The 24,353-nt window shown below is 35.4% G+C and overlaps 5 protein-coding genes across 7 annotated transcripts; 4 read left to right on the forward strand and 1 right to left on the reverse strand.

Moving 5' to 3' along the window:
* Window positions 1-619: 619 nt before the first annotated feature.
* LOC121744481 (GDSL esterase/lipase At1g33811-like) lies at window positions 620-2,877 on the forward strand. The gene is made up of 4 exons (XM_042138024.1): window positions 620-905; window positions 1,050-1,174; window positions 1,269-1,511; window positions 2,310-2,877. Exons 1-4 carry the CDS (start codon window positions 629-631, stop codon window positions 2,769-2,771), a joined length of 1,107 nt encoding a protein of 368 aa, XP_041993958.1. The 5' UTR covers window positions 620-628; the 3' UTR covers window positions 2,772-2,877.
* Window positions 2,878-5,626: 2,749 nt separating this feature from the next.
* Window positions 5,627-7,333, forward strand: LOC121746086 (GDSL esterase/lipase At1g29670-like). Its single transcript, XM_042140008.1, has 6 exons — window positions 5,627-5,648; window positions 5,706-5,882; window positions 6,286-6,410; window positions 6,501-6,743; window positions 6,819-7,056; window positions 7,133-7,333. The coding sequence occupies exons 1-6, from the start codon at window positions 5,627-5,629 to the stop codon at window positions 7,312-7,314; spliced, it is 987 nt and encodes a 328-aa protein (XP_041995942.1). The 3' UTR covers window positions 7,315-7,333.
* A 1,629-nt stretch (window positions 7,334-8,962) lies between these two features.
* LOC121743945 (GDSL esterase/lipase At1g29670-like) lies at window positions 8,963-10,637 on the forward strand. Of its 2 annotated transcripts, none has more exons than XM_042137353.1 (5): window positions 8,963-9,231; window positions 9,306-9,433; window positions 9,535-9,762; window positions 9,954-10,185; window positions 10,277-10,637. In XM_042137353.1, the coding sequence occupies exons 1-5, from the start codon at window positions 9,009-9,011 to the stop codon at window positions 10,492-10,494; spliced, it is 1,029 nt and encodes a 342-aa protein (XP_041993287.1). In that variant the 5' UTR covers window positions 8,963-9,008; the 3' UTR covers window positions 10,495-10,637. The 2 variants fall into 2 exon arrangements, with proteins under 2 accessions (XP_041993287.1, XP_041993288.1); XM_042137354.1 differs by having other exon boundaries at window positions 9,957-10,185.
* Window positions 10,638-13,029: 2,392 nt separating this feature from the next.
* LOC121743756 (GDSL esterase/lipase At4g18970-like) lies at window positions 13,030-14,519 on the forward strand. The gene is made up of 5 exons (XM_042137121.1): window positions 13,030-13,313; window positions 13,398-13,525; window positions 13,622-13,849; window positions 13,987-14,218; window positions 14,299-14,519. The coding sequence occupies exons 1-5, from the start codon at window positions 13,076-13,078 to the stop codon at window positions 14,517-14,519; spliced, it is 1,047 nt and encodes a 348-aa protein (XP_041993055.1). The 5' UTR covers window positions 13,030-13,075.
* Window positions 14,520-14,602: 83 nt separating this feature from the next.
* LOC121743757 (floral homeotic protein AGAMOUS-like) lies at window positions 14,603-18,046 on the reverse strand. Of its 2 annotated transcripts, none has more exons than XM_042137123.1 (8): window positions 17,867-18,046; window positions 17,534-17,765; window positions 16,100-16,181; window positions 15,924-15,985; window positions 15,326-15,425; window positions 15,192-15,233; window positions 15,045-15,086; window positions 14,603-14,958 (listed from the first exon to the last, which is right to left on the reverse strand). In XM_042137123.1, the coding sequence occupies exons 2-8, from the start codon at window positions 17,761-17,763 to the stop codon at window positions 14,788-14,790; spliced, it is 729 nt and encodes a 242-aa protein (XP_041993057.1). In that variant the 5' UTR covers window positions 17,764-17,765; window positions 17,867-18,046; the 3' UTR covers window positions 14,603-14,787. The 2 variants fall into 2 exon arrangements, with proteins under 2 accessions (XP_041993057.1, XP_041993056.1); XM_042137122.1 differs by having other exon boundaries at window positions 15,045-15,089; window positions 17,867-18,045.
* Between the last annotated feature and the right edge of the window lie 6,307 nt (window positions 18,047-24,353).

Below are 24,353 nucleotides of genomic sequence, written 5' to 3' on the forward strand. Positions count from 1 at the left end.
TACAATAAGTGTGTATTTTATCCATACTTTAAAGTGTACAAAAAAAACTTGCATATACCTACCTTTCCATTTTGGTATTACCATCCAAACATGTCTATCCAATTTCAAATACTATTTCAAGTAATATCTTGCATTATCAACCACAATTCACACAAATATCTTTATTGTGCCCTCTCCCCCTAAGGGCATACACAGTGGCTTTCGCCTAGCCATAGCTCAGCCATAGCCCAGTCACAAACTCCTCATGTCACATCATCAACACTAAAAATCCTTCTGTCACATCATCAGGTCAAGTAAATAGGCCAGCAATAGCCTAGCCACATCACCCCTAATTATATAAAAAAAAATTTAAATTCGCTCGCCGGTCCGCCGCCTGCAATGGCTGTGAGCGGACCGGCGAGCGCTCGCGGATCGGCCAGCGCTAGCTGATTTTTTCGCCGAAATGGCGCTCGCCTATTCCAATGGTTCGGCGAGCGCCGGAAATCGGCTAGCCGGCCCGCTCGCCGCCATTGGAGATGCTCTTACAGAATACTACTATTAGCATGTGGAAAGCGTGATCACGTGGGAAACCTACCTCCTTATAACTCAACTAATCATCAGCAGCCTATTTAAGGGAGTCTCCTTATCTATGTTTCGCCACACAATCATAATCATCATGCCTCATTCTATAATGAGAAATGTGTGCTATTTTCTGCTACTAAATTTTGTAATTTTCCAATTTGGTGGCGTTGTCGATGCATCCCAAGTTCACTGTTTCTTCATCTTCGGAGATTCATTGGTCGACAACGGCAACAACAATTACCTCAACACAACTGCCAAGGTCAATTACTCGCCTTACGGCATTGATTTCCCGGCCGGCCCTACCGGCAGATTCACCAACGGCCGAAATACCGCAGATTTCCTCGGTACATAATTAAACCATCCTTTTCTTTATGCACTCATTTTCTACATGATAATAAATAGTGACTAGATATTAGTAATATTTTTATTTTTAGAAATAGTAAGTCATTTTCATTTTAGAAATAAGTCATCTTCGTTGATAATAACAGCTGAACTACTGGGGATAGACGAACCCCTTCCCCCATACGCCAACGCCACGGATTGGGACAGAATCAACGGTGTCAACTTTGGCTCGGGTGGAGCCGGAATTCTTGATGAATCCGGGCAACACTTCGTACTCCCTCTCTTACTTTCACTTTTAATTACCTTCCCTTTCCATTTTTTTTTTCTGTCTACTAATTGGTTTGAATGGTGGTTTGTTTTGTAAGGGAGATGTGTGGACTATGAGTGAGCAACTGTCGAATCATGAGGCCATAGTTACGAGATTGGCCGAAATGTTTGGAAGCAGAAAATTAAGCTTGCAACATCTTAGCAACTGTACATACTACGTGGCAATGGGCAACAACGACTACCTCGGCAACTATCTCCCCAAATACTACGCCTCCACCACTAATTACAATCCCAAACAGTTTGCTTCTCTCGCCATCGCACAATATTCAAAGCACCTTCTTGTGAGTTCACTTTTCTCTCCTCTCATTTCAACAAATATAAAATACTCCGTACGAGTGGAAAATAATTCTCACTTTTCACTTTTGAAATAACATATATCTTAATGCATACTCCCTCCGTCCACCGTTCAAAAAGTCATTTTGACTCGTCATGAGTTTTAAGAAATTGTTTGATTTGTGAAGAAAAGTATAGAGAGAATGTGAGTGGAATGTGAGAACTCATTTAAAGTACTTTCTCCTTCCGTCCCACTCAAGATGACCATATTCTTAACAAGTGTTGTTAGGTGGAATAAAATAGAAATGTAGAGAGGAAAAAAAAGTGTTGAATATTTTAATGAGGAGATGGGAGAGATGAGGTTATTTTCAAAATTGAAAAGTGACCATCTTGATTGGGCCAAACAAAAAAAGAAAGGGTGGTCATCTTGAATGAGACGGAGGAAGTATTATTTTTAGTATTAGATTATGAGTGTAAAAAATTGGTGGAACGTGGGAGCCGTGTACTAAAAGTGAAACAAAGTAAATAGTTTTATAAATCATGGACAAACTAAAATAGCAAAAGTGTTCTTTAAATGGTGGAGAGAAGGAGTAACTAGTAAAGTACTAAAGAAACAGAAAGAAAAAAATGGTAATTGAGAATGAGTCTTATTTTATTAAAGAGAAAAATATTTTCTATAATAGAAAATTTCTAATTAAGGGAGTTAATGCCAATAGAAAATATTCCATAAGAGTTTCATTGCAAAATCTGATAAGTAAAAGAAATAGAGAGAAAAATTATTAAAATATTGTGATGAAATATTCCAGAGGCTATACAAGAACGGTGGGAGAAAAGTAGCCGTGAACGGACTCGGAAAATTAGGGTGCATTCCGCAGCAGACGGCCAAGTACCCTGTCTCGCCGTTGACAGGGTGCGTGGAGACGAGCAACGCGGCCGTTGACATCTTCAACGGAAAACTCAAGAAATTAATAAAAACCTTGAACCTCCTCCCCGGCGCCAGATTCCTGTACGTCAGTGAAATCACGGACAACCCATCGTACGGCAATATAACGGTGGTCGGAAAACCATGTTGCGAGGTGTCGGAGGGTGTGCTAGGGCACTGTGTTGAGGGAAGCACGCCGTGCAGCAACAGAGATGAATACTATTTCTGGGATTCATTCCATCCAACTGAGGCTGCCATTTCCTTGTCCGCGAAGGTTCTCTACGACGCTATGGCGCCACTATTGCAGACTACAACTGCGACTACCCCTCTTGTTGATGTTTCCTGATCAATCATTTTCTTTATAATTATTGAACATTTGAATGTCCACTGCTGTAAAAATCCAGTTAACTTTGGATTTTGCTTCTTCAATAAATATGCAATTGGGACCCAAACTCAAGTTATGATTGCAAATCATTGAATTTGAGTCCGCACATTTGTTTTCTCCTTAATATTACTCCACCCATTCGCAATTAGGAGTCTTGTTATTCTATTTGGATCTGTCAGCAAATAAAATTTTCAATTCATTTTTACTATAAACGGTAGTAATAGGCTTTACATTCCAGTATATCACTTACATTTTATTTAGACCTAATACTATATAATAGTGAAACTAATATTCCCTATTTTTTTCATCCATTTTTTAACAGTGCTAATAATGGAGGAAGGAAGTACATTTTAAAACATTTAAGCTTGTTGATAAACCAGTTGTTGATTAACAAATTGCAATTTGAATGTTTTTAAAAAGTATAAAGTTAAAAATTGAGTAGTGAATTTTAATTAATAATTTTAAAATAAAATTAAAACATATTGATTGAACTTGAGCAAAAGAAATGCTTAAAAACTACTAGCAATTGGTATACGGTAGTTGTTGGTCATCTCTTTGTAAGCCTATTATTAATTAGGCCCATTAATATGGCATGTGCATCATAGGCCTCATCTCAAAAACCTAAAAGCATAAAGCCCACTAATTACTTTTTTCTCTGATTGAAAAACAACTTTAATATTCGGGCCGTCAAATACACAATGCGTGCTGCGTAATTATATGACTCATTAGTCATTACTACTTTTCTTAACTATATTATAATGTAGAAAATTTAACTGAAATATGTTAATTTTATTATACATGAACAACAAAGATTAATCTTAGTTGCAAGCATCAACAAGTTAATGGTGTTTGCCTTTAATCACATGGTTAAAATTCTAACTTTATACTTTCGTCTAGCTTTGTATTACTCGTACCTTAATTTATATTTATCATCATTTTTACCCCTTTGTATATCTTTATATGCTAATAAAAATGAGTTCAAGGTATTAATAGTTCATCAGATACTTCGTACACAATTTCGTCAAGACAATTCTCAGGAGTTGTTCAGTAATTGTAATTATACCGTGGTCAGATAGTGATTATCCAAACTTTATAAATATTAGAAATGAGCCACTCACTCCTTAAAAGGAGAGTCAACCATACTTATATAGAGGAGTCATGATTATCACCAAGTCGATGTGGGACAAGATTTAAGAGTTTTAACACGTCCTCTCACGTGTGGATCGGAATGACACATCGGACTTCCATTACATGGGTAGGCAAGAGAAGAGATAAAGAGATAAAATTTATCATAGACTTGAGCCCGCTCTGATACCATATTAGAAATGGACCACTCACCCCTTAAAAGGCCTTATAAGGGGGAGGGGGAGATGATATGCTACATACCTTATGTGAGCTCCTTATGTGAGCACTAATCTCGTTTGACGCACGTTTAGTGTTGTTCGTTTCAATTTATATATTTAGTTTGATTCTAATACATTAAAAATGTTATTGAAATTTTTAATTTCACAAAATTCATAAAATCAAAGCTCGATTTGTTGGTTGACTCTATAATTTCAAATAAATTAATAAAATAACAAATCAAGCTTTGATTTTTATGAATTTTATAAAATTAAAAATTTCAATAACATTTTTAATGTATTAGAATCAAACTAAATATATAATTCAAAACGAACAACACTAAATGTGCGTCAAACGATATTGGTGTTCATATAAGGAGCTCACATAAGATTTGTAGCATATCATTTCTCGGGGGAGGTTTATCATACTTATATAGAGGAGTCAGGATTATCATCAAGTCGATGTGGGCAAGATTTAACAGTTTTAACAATAAATAATTTGGCTAAATTAAAAGTCTTTCATGCTCTAACTCTTTCAATAACGTGAGAATTCAAAAATTTTAAATTATGTTTGACTTTTGAATTTTCTACTTATATGATTTCGTGTAAGGTCACACACAAGATTTGATGCCAACCCAGTCAATTATTTATTCACTTTTAAGGGGTTAATTAAAATTTAAAAACTTTTTATATAGATACATTCTCATGATCAATTTGTATTTGTATTTTTCTTTTTTTGGTTAACCACAGGTGTAACGAACCCCCTTAGGCAGAATTCGACTAATCTTGCTCGACTGGACTTGCGAATTAAGGCCGAAAGTCTTTCAGCAGGTGACGGGGTTTGAACCCGTGACCCCAAGGTCATCACAGCTCCGCGCTGTCAACTGCGTTGCGACCCGTTGGTGTATTTTTCTTTTTTAGTGAATGAAGGGGTAAAGATAATTCAAATCTTTTCAAAAGTATAAGCATTTTCTTAATAGTTTGGATCATTAAAAAAAGAATGCAAGATCACGATTTGATAAGATAGTACTCCTTCCATTCCGGGATAATAGAGTCATTAACTATATCACTTGTTTTTCAGGTTACATATACTACTTTTTCCATCCCAGCTAAGATGACACATTTTGTTGATTAATATGGTTAATTGGAGAGAGAAAGAGTAGAGTAAGAACTAAATTACATACTATCAAGTAATATAATTTCATTTCAGATTTGTTATGGTCAACTAACTAATCAAATCACCAACCATCACGATCAACATCTTCGCGAATCAGCCCTACTGTCAAATAATTCATCCTAATTTAATTAGACAAGGAAATTAAGACACGCAATTTTCTGAGGTATTATGCTTCAGTCGTGAAGTTTCTTAGAGAATTATACTCAATGATTTTAAATAAAAATATGGGTCATCTCCCCCTCCTCAAAATGTATTTAATATTGAGATTAGTTATTTGAATTTTAGATCTGAAAATTATAATGGCTTCAACAAGAAAGCATTGTTCTAAGTTATATCTATGTTTCTTCTTGCTAAATCTCATGTTTTTCCAAATATTAGGTGTCTCAAAACCACAATTTTCAGGCCTCTTCATTTTCGGAGACTCATTTGTGGACAACGGCAACAATAATTATCTCCAGACCACCTTAAAAGTTAATTACTTCCCTTATGGTGTAGATTTTCCGACCGGTCCTACTGGCAGATTCTCCAATGGTCGAAATATTGCAGATTTTATTGGTATGCACTCCTTTTATTTTAAGACTATCAATTTTTTTACTTATTAAATGCTTTTTAAATCGGTAAAATTTTGGAATTTTAAACATCGGCTAGAAAAATCATGAACTTTGGATTTGTTCGCAACTATATCACGGCGAAAAATTCAAGTTGTTTACATGGAATACATTGTTGATATTTTTAACAAACGTGAACAATTTCAGTAAAATAAACTCTGTGATAAATGTGAAAAAATCTGAACTTCATCGTTTTCCAGTTGCTTTTTAAGTAACAGTAGCTACTGAAATTTGACCAAATTTCACGAATTTACCCCATAATTCTACCTTTTTAATATTTACCAATGGGCCATATACCCATTTATAAATTGGTAACCTTATATTTTATATTGGTGTTTGCTTGGTTATAGCAAAAAAGCTGGGTTTTAAAAATTCCATCCCTCCATTTGCCAATGGTACAACTCAATACATTGTTGAAGGCCTCAACTATGGATCAGGGGGAGGTGGCATTCTTGATGAAACCGGAAGCCAATTCGTAAATACTTCTCTCTCTCTTTCACAAATTAAAAGAAGAAGATTGTTTGAAAGCGTTGAATATTCAGTTCTCACTATTTTTCGTTCCTAGGGTGATCTACTAAGCTTGAGCGAGCAGCTAACGAATCATGAAATCACAATCTCCAAAATCCAAAAATTATTGGGAGGGAAAAGTGAGGCAGAAAAATTCCTAAATCGGTGTTTATACTACGTTGGAATCGGAACCAACGACTACATACTAAACTATCTTCCTCAATTCTATTCCTCAACCACAAATTATACCCCGAATGAGTTTGCCGCAGTCCTCATCGCTCAATATTCAAAGCAACTTCGAGTAAGATTTTATATTAGTAATATTTTCTTTGTTTTAAACTTTTGATGTTAATTAGTTATACCTTATTTTCACCAGAGGCTGTACGGAAACGGAGCGAGAAAAGTGGCCGTGTCTGAACTCGGTGAATTAGGATGCATGCCGGTGGTTATCGGCGCGTACGGCTCCGCTAATTCCTCATCCTGCGTCGAAACCAGCAACGACGTCGTTCAAATTTTCAATCAAGATCTTAAGCTCCTCGTCAACAATCTTAATTTTGACTATCCAAAAGCCAAGTTTGTGTACACCCGATTTACAGCTCTCTCTGCGAAAAGTGGTACTTCTCATAAATTGTAAAATCATGACTACAACTTTTACTATGACAACGATGATGATGAGTATTATAATTTCAGGTGATATAAAGATTGTGAGTGAGCCATGTTGCGTGGTGGGGACAGGGCTGTGTGTTGAAGGAAGTGTGCCGTGCAGCAATAGAGACGAGTACAGATTTTGGGATCAAGTTCATCCCACGGAGGCTGCGGTGGCGGCCGCTGCCAATATTGCCTATCACGACATCTCCGCCCTTGTTTGTTGATTCAATAGACACATAGATGTCTGTTCAGATTTTAAGAAGTTGATTGCTTTATAATAAATAATATTTCATCTCGTCTTCATTATTTGTCAAATTTTTTATCAGTGTAAATTTTAAAAAATTGTTTAATTTTATTAAAAGAAGTGTGGAAAAAAAATACTACTTTTATATAATGTAACAATGCATAGAACTTATATGCATTTATATCTCTCCAAGTTTTGATTTGTATATGTGATATTGATAATATTTTAGTACGAAGTCTATTTTAATAACTGATGATATGCATATACTACCTTCATCTCAAATTAAGTGTCACATTTAGTGTGGGCATAACTTTTAAGAAATGTAAAGAAAAATGGATTGAATAAGTTAGTGGACTATGGATCCCACTTATATATATATTAGTTTTATAATAAAATGTTAGTATAATTGATTGGTGGAATATGAGATCTACTTATCATTTATGGTAAAAGTGAAATGTGAATATTATTTTGGGACGGACAGAAATGACAAAATGTGACATTTAATGTGGGACAGGGGTAGTAACTCTTACTGGACTCTTGCAAACTGTCAGCTTTCTTGGTATTACAGACATAGATGAAGTTGAAATACATTTAGACGATTCCATAACTTTGTTCGGTTTTTCGCTTTTTTTTTTTCGTCTGGACAGAATTGAAAAACCAAAAAATTTTATTTCCAAAGTCGAACCAAATTTCAAAATTTCGATTTGGTTCGGTTCGGATATTCGGATTTTCAATTTTTTTGCTCAACCTTAGTATAAAGTTTTTGTTTCTCTTACCATTTATGGTAAAAGTGAAATGTGGCTATTATTGTGGGACGAACCGAAATGACAAAATGTGACATTTAATGTGGGTCATAGGTAGTAACTCTTATTGGACTCTTGCAAATTGTCAGCTTTCTTGGTATTACAGACATAGACGAAGTTGAAATACATTTAGACGATTCCATAACTTTGTTCGGTTATTCGTTTTTTTTCATCTGCACAGAATTGAAAAACCAAAAAATTTTATTTCCAAAGTCGAACCGAATTTTAAAATTTCGATTTGGTTCGGATATTCGGATTTTCAATTTTTTCTCTCAACCTTAGTATAAAGTTTTTCGTTTCTCTTAAAAAATTGGCCTCATAGGCAAAATGGTCAACAAAGACGCATCAATTTCGATTTTTCCCTATTCAGATACCTAAAATATGATTTTCCGCATATCGGATACCAAAAAAGTGCAAACACTATTTCCTGGGAACCATTTTTAAAGTTTACTCTAAATTAATTTAATTAAAATAGTTAATGCTCAAGAGTTAATTTTTAATAGGATAAAATATCTAAAAAATCTAATAATGTATGTACTCTGTACATTTATCAAACCAACTAACTGGTGTAGGCTATTTCTTTTAAGGCAAAAACAGCTATTATTTCCCTAGTTGTCATCATTTTAGCGCACTTACGAGTTATGACTAGGGATGGTCATTTGGTGACATTTGACATCAAAATTAAATCAAACTGTAAATGCGGTTTTATAATTCTAGTAAATTTAACCAAACTATATTTATAACGAAACCAAACCTAACAAACTTTATTGTTATAAATATGCATACTGCAGACTAGCTGCTTCAAAAATCACATAACATTCCATCATTCAAAGCTCAATTTGAAGCGTTTGACTATAGTTAGAGAGTTAAAATGTCTAAAACTATCTTCACAATATTCATGTTTTTGGTGGCTACAGTCCATGGAAAAAAAATGGTGCCTTGTTTTTTCGTATTTGGAGACTCCCTTGTTGATAACGGAAATAACAATGACCGAGACACCGTTGCAAATGCCAACTTCCTTCCGTACGGGATTGATTATCCCAACGGACCAACGGGCAGATTTACGAATGGTCGAAATGTAGCAGATTTCATAGGTTTGTTTACAACAATGTCTTCTTTTTTAAGTTTATTTTTGGTGATGCATTTATCTTTTTTCATGTATCAACAGCGGAGGCATTAGGCTTCGCCGATCACATCCCATCGTTTGCAACGGCTAATGGTGATGACGCCGTTGTAAACGGAACAAACTATGCATCTGGATCAGCAGGGATTCTCAGTGAAACTGGAAAGGAATTTGTATGTAATCAACCATATATATATATATATAGTGAATAGTTATTTAAAATCTCAAAAAGATATTAAGTACTATAATGTTGTGATGTACTATATACATACAGGGTGATGTGATCAGCTTTGATGAGCAATTGCAAAATCATCAAACCACAATAGCAAGAATCACTTCTATGTTAGGAAGTTCCCGTGCTGCGAAGAAGCATCTCGGGCAGTGCATATACTATGTCGGAATGGGGAGCAACGACTACGCGGCCTACACTATGAACCCAACCCGACCATCACCGGACCAGTATGCGTCGCTACTAATTGATAACTATTCTCTTCAGCTAAGGGTGAGTATTCTACTAATTATTTTGATGTTAGTATTTTTTATGTTATCGTAGCATATCACTAGAAGTGACAAATGCCCTCTAGATTTATTAGTTTTAATTTATTCTCAAAATTTCTTTATATATATTTTGTCCTATAAATAATTTCCTAGCTCAGACTCTGTTGTCTCAATCATCTAACTCTTATGATATAGAAGTTGTACGGATACGGAGCGAGAAAGGTGGCGGTGTTTGGATTGGGGTCGATAGGGTGCGTTCCGGCCGCATACTATATGTATGGGACGTTATGTATGTCGGCAACCAAAACGACGTCGGGTGTGTTCAACACGAAGCTAAGATCACTAATCAATCTTCTAAACCAAGATTTAGTTGGTGCCAAGTTTACATATATCAACACGTTTGGGATTGCAGCTTCTAAGAATTCAAGTAATGACAACAAACACTCGCATCTTAATTAATTAATTTCTAATTGAATTTGAAATGTATGTGTGTGTAATTTTTTCAAATTATTTTTCAGGCTTCGAGTATCCAAATCTGGAATGTTGCACGGTGACTCCAGGAGGAACATGCGTTCCACTAGGTATAGTTTGTCCTGACAGAGCATGTTTTGCCTACTTTGATGGGTTCCACCCGACCGAGGCTGCAGCCGCGGTCTTGGCCAAGCGTGCGTTTGCGGCTCGCTCACCTTCAGATGCTCATCCCTTTGATATTCAACACCTCGTCCACGCGAAGTAAATAGTAAAATTGATAGGTGTGTTTGGTACATCAGATTTAGAGGGGCTATAAATCTAAATGTAAGTCAATAATTACATGATACCAAAGGCACCCTTATAATACTACTTACATTATGTTATTATAAAGTTATATTCTTTTTGTTACTCTCTCCGTCCCTGAAAAATATGACATATTGTGAATGACATGGGTTTTAACGTGGAATGGGTAAAGTAAGAGAGAAGAGAAAAAAGTAAGAGAGAAGAAGTGTTAGTAGAATGTAGGGTTCATATTATTAGTAAGAGAGAAGGGGAAAAAATAAGAGAGAAGGGAAAAGAGTAAGACATAAATAGTTTTAGTGGAATGTGATGTCTATATTATTAGTAAGAGAGAAAGAGAAAAAAGTAACAGAAAAGTTGTTGAAAAATTTCATTTTCTAAATGTGCTCTATTTTTCGTGGACACCCAAAAATGGCAAATGTGCTCTATTTTTTTGGGCATAGGGAGAATTATGTATTGACAATGTTATTAGTATTATTTTGATACAAACAACACATAAATAGTTGAACGTAGAATATATCATTATTGAAATTTAGATTAGCCTAAACTATGAATACCGTTCAATTAGCGGAAATTTAGATAGCAACATAACTCAAAATTATGAAATATGAAAAATGCATAATTATCTTTATTTAATTAATATAATAATAAAATATAATGAAATCCAACGGATAAATACTGAATTTTAGTTTTGCAATATGGATGTGTTGAGATTTGAGAATTGAATACACTCCTCTAAATAATTAAAGGTATATAGTAGTATTTAGAAATAATTTATTTCGTTTTTTTAGTTTTCTTATTACATAGACATTAGTTTTCCTTGTATATTATCCCTCCTCCCTATATTCTTATCACATAAACGTTATAGTTTTTCCTAGATAAGACCTAAATACATGAGTTATAGGAGCTTATTTGATTATTTGGTAGATAAGATAAGGCCCATGTTCAAGCCCATCTCACTTTAATTAGTTTTCGGTATGATTTGTAGGAGGTTATGGAAAAATAGAAATCAGCTAGTGTTCTAAGGAGAGATTGTGCCACGTACGCCACAATTGCACAATGTAGAGCTTGGGCGAGATCTGTCCATGGTAATGAACTAAAGCTAGCCAAATCGATAAATAAGGTGTTGAAGCAGGTACAATGGCATGCTCTCCCGGATGGGTTGTGTAAATTAAACTGTGATGGGGCTGTGAAATATGATTCTGAACGTGCGGCTTCAGGAGGGTATTGCGTGATCCAGCTGGAGAGTGGGTGTTGGGTTACACAAGGCACCTGGGAACATGCTCAATAGTGCAAACTGAATTGTGGGCAATATATGATGGGCTTAAGTTGGCGTGGCAACGAGGGCTTAGAAATATACTTGTGGAAAGCGATAATATGGCAGTTGTTCATGTGCTTAATGACATGAAATCGGATGTTAGCGCTTTATCACTTGCTAGAAGTATAAAAGGTATCATGCAAAGAGAGTGGAATGTGAAGATTGCTCATGTGTTTAGGGAAAGCAATCAAGTTGTAGACTTTATGGCAAATTTGGGTGTGAACATGCAGCCTGGGCTAGTGGTGTTTGACGAGGCGCCGATTGAGACGATGAATTTGTTACTGAATGACCGGCTGGGTATAACCCATGGCCGTATGTGCCCAATGTAGGGGTGGTATTTGAACTTTAGGTCGATGCCCTCTTCTTGTTGTTATTAAAAAAAAGTATATTATTCTCCTATAATCCTATACTATTATTTAAGACCCTCAAGTTTGCTTCTTTTAGTCTCCATCTAATTTTCACTGCTTTTAGTTGAAAAACAAAATGTGCGATTACATAGTATCTTCATAACATTAGCCAAGATTTGAATCTCGAATAATCCCTTATATTTTGCCGATTTCTAGGCCACAAAATTGATTTAGGCCAAGTTATCTAATTCGGTTTAGTTGGGCATAAATTCAAACCTAGGGAAAGGAATATTTAGTGAATCAAAATTATACAATGATAATTAACCAATCAATTCCCAGTTGGGTTGACCAAATTTTTATACTACATATCTTTACTCAACCAAATCATTTCCCAATTGAGATGACCAGATTTTATATGCACGGTAATATCTTCTCTGTTTAGGATATGAATACTATTCCATTATTAAATTATTTATAAAATTAATATTGATTCGAACCAATATTCAAATATGGAATTATCCGTTAAATTTGGCCTAATTTCTTTATAAAATTAATACAGATTAGTGGTGTATAATAACCAAGATTTAGATTTGGAATTACATTTGGCCTAATTTCCTAATTCGTCTCTTCATTCCTCAGAGTATATATACTATAAACACACAAACTAGTTGGGTTTTCAACGTCACATCCCTTCACTGTTTAATTGTAGTAGTAAATAAAATTATTGTTATCCAAGATTTTGATGTGGAATAATCCCTTCCATTTGGCCTAATTTCTTAATTTATCTTTGCATCCATCAATATAAATATGCATACAAACTAGCTTGTTCAAACATCCCATCACTTAAACCTCAATTAGATTATAGTAAGAATAGCATTAAGATGTCTAAACTTCTCTTCACAACATTCATATTTTTGGTGGCTTTCAACTTGGCCTCATCAGTCTATGGAGAAAAACTGGTGCCTTGTTACTTCGTATTTGGAGACTCCCTTGTTGATAACGGAAACAACAACGATCGCAACACCGTTGCAAAGGCCAACTTCCTTCCCTACGGGATCGATTTTCCCAAAGGACCAACCGGCAGATTTACAAACGGTCGTAACGTTGCAGATTTTATAGGTTTGTTTATACTTTTTGGTATAACATGTTTTTTTTTATGACCATTTTAGTGATGCATTTATTTATTTTTTCTAATATCCACAGCGGAGGCTTTAGGCTTCCCCGACAGCATCCCATCGTTCGCAACGGCTAAGAGCAGCGACGTTGTTGTAAACGGAACAAACTATGCATCTGGATCAGCAGGGATTCTCAGTACAACTGGAAAGCAATTTGTAAGTAATTAATCATATAGTGAATATTTACAGTTTCAAAAATATAATGCTATAATGTTGTGAATGTGATGTGTATACATACATACATACATACAGGGTGATATAATAAGCCTGGATGAGCAATTGCAGAATCATCAAACCACAATAGCTAAAGCCGCTTCTGTACTTGGAAGTGCCGATGCTGCCAAGAATCATCTCGGGCGGTGCATATACTATGTCGGGATGGGGAGCAACGACTACGCGTCCTACAGTTTAAACCCAATCAAGCCTACCCCGGACCAGTACGCGTTGCTACTAATTAATACCTATTCTCGTCAGCTAAGGGTGAGTATTCTGTTAGTTAGAGGAATAGTAATTTTTCTTGAATTCTCAAATTTTCCTTATATATATTTTTGCCTTTAAAATAATTTCCTGGCTCAGCCTGTTGTCGCAATTATCTGATTTTGACTATATTTACGTAGACATTGTACGGGTACGGGGCGAGAAGGGTGGCGGTTGCTGGACTGGGAACAATAGGGTGCGTTCCCGCCGGAGGGATCATGAGTGGGGCGTTATGTCTGCCGGCAACTCAAATGACGTCGGGTGTTTTTAACACGAAGCTCAAAGCGCTAGTCACTGCTCTAAATCAAGACTTAGCTGGTGCCAAGTTTACATATATCGACACATATGGGATTGCAGCTTCTGAGATTTCAAGTAATGGCAACTAACAAACATCCCTATTTAAAATAATTCATTTCTGATATGTGTTTTACTTTGATCTACTTAAATTTCAGGTTTCAGGTATCCGAATTTGGAATGCTGCACGACGGCTGCAGGAGGCATATGCATTCCACAAGGTGTGACTTGTCCTGACAGAGCAGATTTCATCTACTTTGATGGGTACCACCCCACCGAGGCTGCAGCCGCGGCCTTGGCCAAGCGCGCGTTTGTGGCTAGCTTGCCTTCCGATGCTTCTCCATTCGATATTCAAACCCTCACCCGTAATGAATTGTAAATTTGTTAGGTGTGTTTGGTATGATAGATTTAGAGAGGCCATATTTATATGGTACCAAAATCCTTTAAATGAAAGTTGGAGAATTATATCAATGTGTCACTTTATTTAGTAAACTAATAAGCTACTACAAATCTACTTATAGATATATCCTAAAGCATCAAGTAACAAAGTTGGAAGTTAAGAGTACTAGTAGATTATCATCAGTAAGTTGCTTCTGTGAAAGCAAAGTATTCAAAAACAAGAGTGATGGCAACAGACATGAGTGGTCTTACATTAACTGAAGCTGTGGTTCTTCCTGCTTGGGATAATCTTCATTGGGGTGGAGCCCCATGACTTGGAGAAAGTTTGGAGCATCATAAGCCTGTGGTCCAACAAAATCAAAACCACCACTCCCTGGCATCAAATTCATGTGCTCCTGGGCCCTACTGCTCTCAGCAATCTACACATTTTTTTACACACAAATCAAATTAAGACATGCTTAGAGAAAGATAGGGAGAGACCAGCTTCCTAAATATTAGTACTAACCTTTGCTCGAAGGCACTGGTTGTTGTGATGTAGCTCAATCTCCTGCTGCCAAATTTTAATTTGATGAAGAAGAATTGTGATTAGATTACCAGAGATTATTCAGAAAGAATGGCATGTAAATGAACAATTTATCTTTTAATTACTTACCCTTTTCTGCAAGTACTCAATTTCTGCATACAGCAACTCATTCTGAGAGAGATGGTAACAAGACATGTTATAATAGGTGGAATCAAATGTTGTAACATCAAATAATTTGTAATAGAGTGGTGCAGTTTAGGAACCTTTTTGGTCCGGATTTTTCCAATCCCTTTTTCGACCTTAGTCTCGAGGTTCTTGAGATCCCTCAGAGACAAAGCCCCTAATGCCTCTCCAAGCACTTGCCTGAATCAAAAGGTGGAAAATTATCAACAGAAGGAAATATATGTATGTATATGGTCACAATTGGGTAAAACTGACTCCAAGAAGATAACCACGTCTTTGGTCTAGTAGCGCGGTACAGAACCAAACCACAGCCATGATTATGGTTCGTTCAGGTGCGAGGACGTTGAACTGATAAATTTGTATTAGTATAATGATAATCTTTGATAATTATATTCTATTTAAACTTGTGGTATTCATTTGGAATGAAATTAAGCTACTTATGTTAACATCATGTATGACAAACAATTACTAGTATATTTCTCCACTGCTATCCCTATAATTTGTATAGTAAAGACATTTGCAGTAAAATCGAATTTCATGACAGAATAAACGTAATTATCACCATTGATATTGTTAAACTAAAATATCCTTTTAGATGAAAATCAGTTGGATAAAATTGTCACATAGCATTATTAATAATGCTGTACATTTTAGTTGGGCATGAGAAACTATTGTTACCTGTTTTGGTTCTGCAAATTATTGATTTGAGTGCGCAACTTGGATGATTCTTGCTGGTAGTACTGGAAAAATAGAGTAACATTTTGTTGTTTGCTTAGAAAATGAAAATCAGGGTTATCATATTTGACTTCAATCACATCAAACTGAAATGTGGTGTGAAAAGCTTGAATATTTACCTGACTGTTAGCTTCAGAGATAGAACCATTATTTGAGGAATCCGAGGAAGCTTTCTTGTACCTCTCAATGGTAGCTTTCACACTGCACACTTATTATATCAATTGCCAATTCGAACATCCGCTGTTTGCATAATAATGTATATAACACTCAACCTCTTTCCTGTTTCTTCTTCAATGTGTACTATAGTCGAAGACTTTGCACTATTACTGGTTAAAACCCATGTTTTTTGTCCAGTTAAAAACCAACAGACAAAGCCAAGATGTAAAAAGTGATTGATTTTGTTTGGCTCAGATTAATCTTGTCAAATCAGAATGTCACTATGACAAGATTCAATTTAGTATAAATGACACCAATTTCTGAGTCTTCTGCTACCTTAATTTCGTCGAGGTAATGAGCTGGCACTGAACCTAGTGATATGATTGGCCCATATATCAAGAACACAACTTTTCAACCCCAAATGAATTATAAATTCTTTTAGAGCCCTCAATTTTGAATAGAACTAAAAAGAAGAATATAATTGAGATGGTTATGCTTCCTATCAAATGAAGAGAGTAGCTCTTTTTCAAAAAACAAGAGGGAGAGTGTGGCCTTGCTTGTTCTCCCCCTTCCGTAATTCTTTCCTCTTTTAGATTCAAAAGTTTGAGAATTTTTGTGAAAGCCTCGAATTGGAGTATAGCACAAAGAAAATGGATTCTGTTTACCCTATTTCAGAAAGGAGAAAATAAAATAAAACAAATTTCGGTCATGTTCCTTTCTCTTGTCAGAAATCAAGAGCAAAGAAAATCGTGTATGACGTTACAAAATATTCTTCCCACCCACACATATCTAAAATTTTCCATAACCTCTAAAAAATACTTAAATGAAAAATATATTACTCCTCCAATAGATGAATTAAAAAAAGGCTCAGAGTCTTGGGAAATTGCAAAGATATAAGAAACCCTAATTAGGGCAACTATGCAAAGTGTAGTTGGAAATTAGAAACACAATTAGAATAAAAGTAAATCTTAATATTAATGAATTTCAGTCATAATCAGCCATAAACATCTGTTAATTTTGTGGTTATGGGGCATGGAAGTGAGAGAAAGCCCTAAATAAGGTTGCATATATAGGGCTAGCTGTTGAAATCTTTTCTGCAGATTCCCTTGTTTGATCTTTACCTCATTGATGCAAAGACTGATGCCCAATTACAAGAGAGCATTAAAGGGATCAAACGAGAGGACAAATCACAACTTGACAGCTTGCTAAGAGAGAGAGAGAAGTGAGAGAAAGAATATTTGAAGGTGATCCCAATGTTCAATTCCCAGAACTTCCCAAATTTTCAATATCTAAAACATATTTTGAAATGAAAATAGAAAGGGAAAAATAAAGCACAAGCAAATCAGATCCAATTTAAAAAATGAAAAAAAATCATAATTAATTTAAAAATAAAATACCTGTTGTTAGCATACTCATAGAGGCGGCCTCTGGTGGAGAAGACGACTAAAGCAACCTCGGCATCGCAAAGCACAGACAGTTCATAGGCTTTCTTCAGCAATCCGTTGCGGCGTTTGCAGAATGTCACCTGACGATTCGTCGTGTTTTCGATCCGCTTAATTGCAATCTTTCCTCTCCCGTTTTTCCTCTGCGGCGAAGCATCCCTTGATTGATCGCTCTGCGCCTCCATCTCTACGCAGCCAAACAAAAAATTCATAAACCAGGAAAAAAAAAGGAAAGAACAAAACACAGTTTTTGATGTGAAGTGAAGCTCAAAACACTAGAAATTGGACCTCCTTAATTTTCACGAACTTTGCTGTCTGAAACTCTAAAGCTATGGCTTCTGTCTGAAAAGGAGAAATGGAGAAACTTTCACAATGAAGAGGCTTATGTTTGTGTGTGTGTGTGCGCGCACGTGTAAAGTTAGAAATGTTTTTATTTTCTTTTTTTTTTGTTGAAAATGATGATCACTAATCTCATCTGTTATATTGCTTTATGGATTTACTAATACAAATTGGTATATATCTCACTTTTGTTAGTTTGTTGTGACAAATTCCAACACAGTTGTATGCATCCTAATTTTTATTTTCTTTTTCTTTTTTTAAAAAAAGCTTAGTTTAGTGTGAAGATTGTCTACCTTTTTATGTGTAATATCATTACTGTGATATTTGAGTTATTGATGGAACTAATAACTAGTTGGTGAGGTAGAAAGGGATCGTGGAAGCTGAAAATGTTGTTTCATGTTGCTTTAATCCCCTCTTGTTTTATCAAATATGGGAATTTGGCACGATAATTAGTTCTCAGTACCATTAATTAAACACGCAATTACAATTTATACTAACGTCTATCCTACTCTAGATATTCAAATATCCCATTTAGATAGTAATAACAATTTCTTTAGATGTTAGCCAATTGTACAATGTAGTATGGAATAATTTTAGTGTGTGCTTGAATTGGTAGATAGGTACATTTAAAGTGCATTTAATGGTTCAATCTAGTGTTTGATATGTAGTTTAAATTTTCTGTGTGGCTCGTTCAATTGGCAAAGGCCCGTTGAATTAATGCTGAAAAAGAGTGTTTTATTATCATGGAAAATTGAGTGATAATAATATGTACAACACTATATCAATTTTAAATTACGTAAAATTTACTATTATAGCCCTCAGCTTTGGAAATATAGAAAATGACAGAGGATAGTTTTGGAATTTCATACTATAATGTTGCTTTATATAACAAACCAAACATGTGATATTATGGACTACATATAACATTACATCAATGTAAACACCACAAATAGAAATGAAAAACCAAGAAAAGCATTTCTATAAAATGATTTTATTCTTATTTAAATGAAATATAAACTTCAATTCAAACACACCCTTAATGGATAACAGTTTAGGCGAATTCTGGTATTTCTCACGAACTTTAAAGTGATCTTAAAAATCACAAACTTTATGATTAGTAGTGTCAAGTTCTCACGGCATAACATTCTTCAAACTTGATAGGTTTTGTAAGTCATATTTTATCCTATTAAACACATATTATCCAACGTCGAATTCAAAAATCAGGGCATCGAAGAGCCGTACGTCTTTTGATGTACTTTAATTAAAACTATCCATGTAGGATCAAAATTAACCTGGAAAAGTTTTATTTGGGTTGGGTTGGAAAAATTGCACACTTTCAAAAGTTTTGATTTTTAAGACCATTTTTAAAGTTCATGGAAAATACTAAAATTTTTTAAAGTTTATGATTTTTAAGACTAACATCTCTAATTTTAACATCTCTAATTTTAAAGTGCTTTTCCAGCTTAATTTCATTTTTAACATCTCTAATTTTAAAGTGCTTTTCCAGCTTAATTTCATTTGTAACTACATGTCTCTTGAATTGTTAGCCATTTTTCTATGATTAAATATTTAAAAATGTGGCTAATATTAGCTAGGTAGCCCCCATATCATTATTTATTATGTAGTCATTCATGGCTCATAATAGGGGACGATAGAACATCTTTTTTAGTACACCAACTATCCCAAATAAGTAAATTTAGTCTGTAATATTTCATAATATCTTTTAAAGTCCATCAACTATAACTTAATATCAATTCTACTACTTTTTGGCTATTTCCAATATCTTCATGACCAAAGTACCCTTAAGGCAATTAAGGGCAATTCAATCTATTTATTCATCCACTTTTTTCTTTCTTCTAATTTATTTAGGATTAAGTTTAACAGATCTTATACTGTCATTACTAATATATACCATACCTTATTTGAATATTATGATATTACTTTCTAGTGCTAGTTAATACTTTTATATGGTTACATTCTCAATTATTGAAATAAAACTAAGATAAATATTTTATTTTAATGAATCTCATAATTTTATTAAACTAAAAATTTAAGTTAATCATAATATATAATATATACTACATTGAAATAAAAATTTAATAAAGTAGAAAAAAAAATATGATTCACGAATAGTCAAGGGAATAGATATGAGGCCATCTGCAACGCTGTCTCTTATTCGTCCCTTAACCGTCTCTTAAATTACTATTCTTGGGCCCACTGTACTTTTTACTCCATCTCTTAACTAAGGGACAGAACCTGCAACCCTCCATCTCGTATCCGTCTCTTAACCATCTCTTAAATTACTGTTCATTCATTTTCATTTTTTATTTTTATTTCCAACAAATTCAATTAATAAAAAACACACTTCATTAAATAAAATAAAATTACAACATAAAATAAAAATACAACTTAAAATTTTTAAAAATAAAAAAATACATAATTAAAATCCTAAAAAATAAAAATTACATAATTTAAAATACAAGTTTATAGAAAATAAAAAAACTACTCCGCCGGCGAATCATCCCCCGAAGGCGGTGGAGGTGCACTGAAGCCACCTGGAGGCGGAATACCAAGTTGTCTTGCCATAAACTCAATTCCGGCAAGATAGGCTTGGTATTGGGGAGGCGTCATGCGGGAAGTGTCTGCCATTGTGGCGGTCATGTACATGGACATTAGGGAGTTCGAGGGTGCCCCCGAGCCTGAGTCCGCCTGGCTTGATTCGGCTCGGCCCCTCCTCCCTCTAGCCGCCTTCGTCGCATTTCTTCCTTGCGGCCGACGGCGCCCACTGAAGGACCCCCTAGCATCGTCTGTCGTGCCCTCAACCTCCTGCAAGGCAAACTCTTGTGCGGCGCTGCCCGAACCACCCTCACTAGACGAGTATTGGCCACCCGCCGTGTGCTTCGTGCGCTTCGAGGTCGAGTCCTAGTTGGACCAGACACCGCCGGCCCACCTTTCCTCGTCTTGGACGACCTCCCAAACATCGACATGTTTGAATTGTTTGGTGGTGTCGTCGAAGTAGACTCGCAAAGCTGACCTCAGAATGTCGGCTCCCGTGGCTCCGCTTTGGTAATGAGCCGCTTCACTCTTGTAGATGGCGCAGAATTTTTTGACCTCTCTGTCGACTCGGTCAAAGTGAGCGCGGAGCATTTTAAATGTGTGGCGGCGGGACCCCTTCGGCTTAATCTGGTGGTAGGCCTATGTGACCTTTTCCCAGAAGCACTTCCGGGATTATTGATTCCCGACGATGGGATCGTACGAGACGCTGATCCAGGCGTTGTACACAGCTAGTGTTTTCTTGGGGCTGTACGGATGCCGGCCTAGATCATCATCCTCCTCCTCCTCGTCGTCCGCCTCCGCCTCTGCCCTGGAGCTTCCACCGCCTCGGCCTCCTTCCGGAGTGGGTTCAACCGAATAATCCTCCCGAATCTGGGATAATCCCTGCGAATACCTTGGGGCGGAGGGACGGGCGTATGCATCCACATCAAAATGGGGTGGTTGGTACCCCCCGGCGTCAACGAACTCTGGCTGCCCGGCGACGACGAACCGGAACCACCACCCAGGACATTGTACATGCCCCTCAGTCGCCGAACCCGTTGATGTCAAATCCGCCGGAGCCGCCACCGCCAGAGTTTCCGTCGCCGGACATTTTGTGATGAGAGGTTAGATGAAAATTGGAGACGAAATGGAGATGATTTGGGAAGAATAGATGTGTATTTGTGTGTGAAATGAGGATGAATTATGAGTATTTATAGGGTAAAAAAAAGAAAAAACGGTCGAAAAAACGGTAATATTACCGTTTTTCGATTTTTTATTTTTTTTATTATTATTTTTAAATTCGAATTTTAAAAAAAGGATTTATTGCGTCAGCGTGACGATGCCCACTCGCGGGCCGGCGAGTGGGCGTCACGCATTGCGCCGGAGCGCGCTACGTCGCCCGAGTGCGTGGCGAGACGGCTCGCCATCCGTCTCAGCGGGACGGGACGCTCGGCGGGCTGGGGACGAGACGGGACGCTGCAACGCGTCTCGCCGTCGTCTCGTCCCGGCGTGACGGGTTACGAGCCACCTGCGTGACGCGTTGCGGGTGGCCTGAGAATTATGAACAGTTTCATGATGTTGTAAATGACTTAATGATAATATTAAGACGTGACATTGTGATATTAAACAATTGATAGCAACTATTGATTTTTTATTTAATTAAACAATCATAGATTTAAATTAATCATATTTCAACTAAGAATGTCATTGTCTTTTTTATTAAATTAATTATTGATAATTTCAACTATTTTTTTAGACTACAATTACTACTTAAGAGTAGATAAAATAAAACTTAGCTCTTTGAATTATTTAAGATTCTAAGTATGTTAATAAATTTTATTTTATTTTTAATTATCAATTTTGTATTGTACTTAAAAATAACATATTCTATGTATAGCTTTAAGATTGAAAATTTAATATTCCATCTAAAAATTGAACTACTTTTATATATAAATAATGTATAAGTATAATGTTTACATATATTTATATCTAAGTTATTTCACTATTAATATTAAATATAGTACAATGATTTAAAATATTACAAATAAGTAAAACTAAACGTAAATAATTAATAGTAGTGGAATATTAATATCATTAAGATATTTTTATATTGAAATTAAAATTAATGGGAACATCTTTTTTGGTACATCAACTATCCCAAATTACATATTACTACTTTAATGAAAATGAGAGGGTAAATAGTTTGAATTGCCCTCATTGGCCTTAAGGGTACTTTGGTCATGAAAATATTGTAAATAGTAAAAAAGTAGTTGAATTGATATTAACTTATAGTTGATAGACCTTAAAAGATATTATGAAATGTTACGGACCAAATTTACTCATTTGGAATAGTTATTATACTAAAACAAGATTCCCTCTAAGGGCATATGACAAAGGGAAGGCACTTGTGGTATTCTCTGTTCTGTTGAAAGTTGAAATTTATGATGATGGTAAAATTTGGGTAAAATTTGGCATCCTTGAAGAAGTAATTTTACTTTTCATGCCAGGCCCACACATTTATGTATATATGTGACGGAGCTCCAAATGAAACAATTATGAATTTATATTTTAGTAATTACACATCCATCAATCAATCACCGATTAATAAATTTGAAAGTATTTCTTAGGCTTCACATCCGAATAAAGCTCACTAAGTCACCATTTAATCATCATTCAAGCCTATTTAAACATAAATATTTTGATCTTTTCTTGTCTCCTTCATTTGAGAATGGGTATCATACAACCCATACAAAATAATGGATCATGACACATTGATTTTTCGAGAGCATGACAATACATAAGCTAATTTATGTACGATATGTTTAGTATTGAACCTCTAACAATTTGTGATACACAATTATAGACTAATTTGTTGTGTGAGTTGACCTAGCAAGTAGAGTGGTGTTATACCCTTGTCTTAGGCTTTGAAGTTGTCATGCCATTTAGACGAAACTGTCTTAAAGATGTGTCATTCCACTTTATCAATCGAAGGGACAACCTTAGCATTGCCATGGCCAAGCAACTTCATGTGGGATTTCCACTTTTTCCGTTTAGCTTAGGTTAGCTTTTTACTTCATTCAAGAACCACTTTATTTTATATTTGGTGTTAGTTAATGGTTAGATAACATTGATCTACGGATGTTAGTGGATGATGACGAGGGAAAATAACTCGTGCATTATTTATTTTTGAGAATCCTATATTCAAAATTCATAAATATGTCTACAGTCGGGTTGTGATATATGCAAAACCCAATTTCATTGCACAACACAGAATCAAAATACGGAGCATATTTGTAGTTCAACTTTAGTTCAGTTAGAAAAAGAAGACCTAAAATGATTGAAAAATGATTTCGTATTTTTAAAAATTCGAATCTTCTTAAACGAATTAAAAAAATGAACTTAAAATTAGCTCCATGTTATCTAAAAAGCGTTCAGCAATAAAATATGGTTCAATTTTGATCATAATCTCATGCATATACAATTCAGTTGCTATTTTAGGTTGGTTATTATTGCCACGAGCTTTAAAAGGAAAGAAGCATTCTTAGATTGTCAGTTGTCTCCAAACAACCAGTCGCTGATTTCGTATGGAATTTTAAGTGTAAGAAGAAACGATCAACTTAGAGTTCCTAATATTGTAGTAATAACCAAATTAATAGTACTTGTTTCTCCACTTGGACCTGACCAACAACTTATGGACCCCAAGATTATTTGGTGTTACTACTATTTAACTAACTATCAATTTTAAGATATAGTAGTATAAAATTGTTTTGAAGAATATTAAACGTCAGTTAGGTCAGAGGATAATTATTATCCATGTGACCGATTTATATGTACTACAATTGAGGTTTGGCAATTAATTTGTTACCATCCGTGATTTTGGTGCGCAGTCTCAATCATACAG

Source organism: Salvia splendens, chromosome 8, assembly GCF_004379255.2.
Source record: "Salvia splendens isolate huo1 chromosome 8, SspV2, whole genome shotgun sequence".
Lineage (NCBI taxonomy): Eukaryota > Viridiplantae > Streptophyta > Magnoliopsida > Lamiales > Lamiaceae > Salvia > Salvia splendens.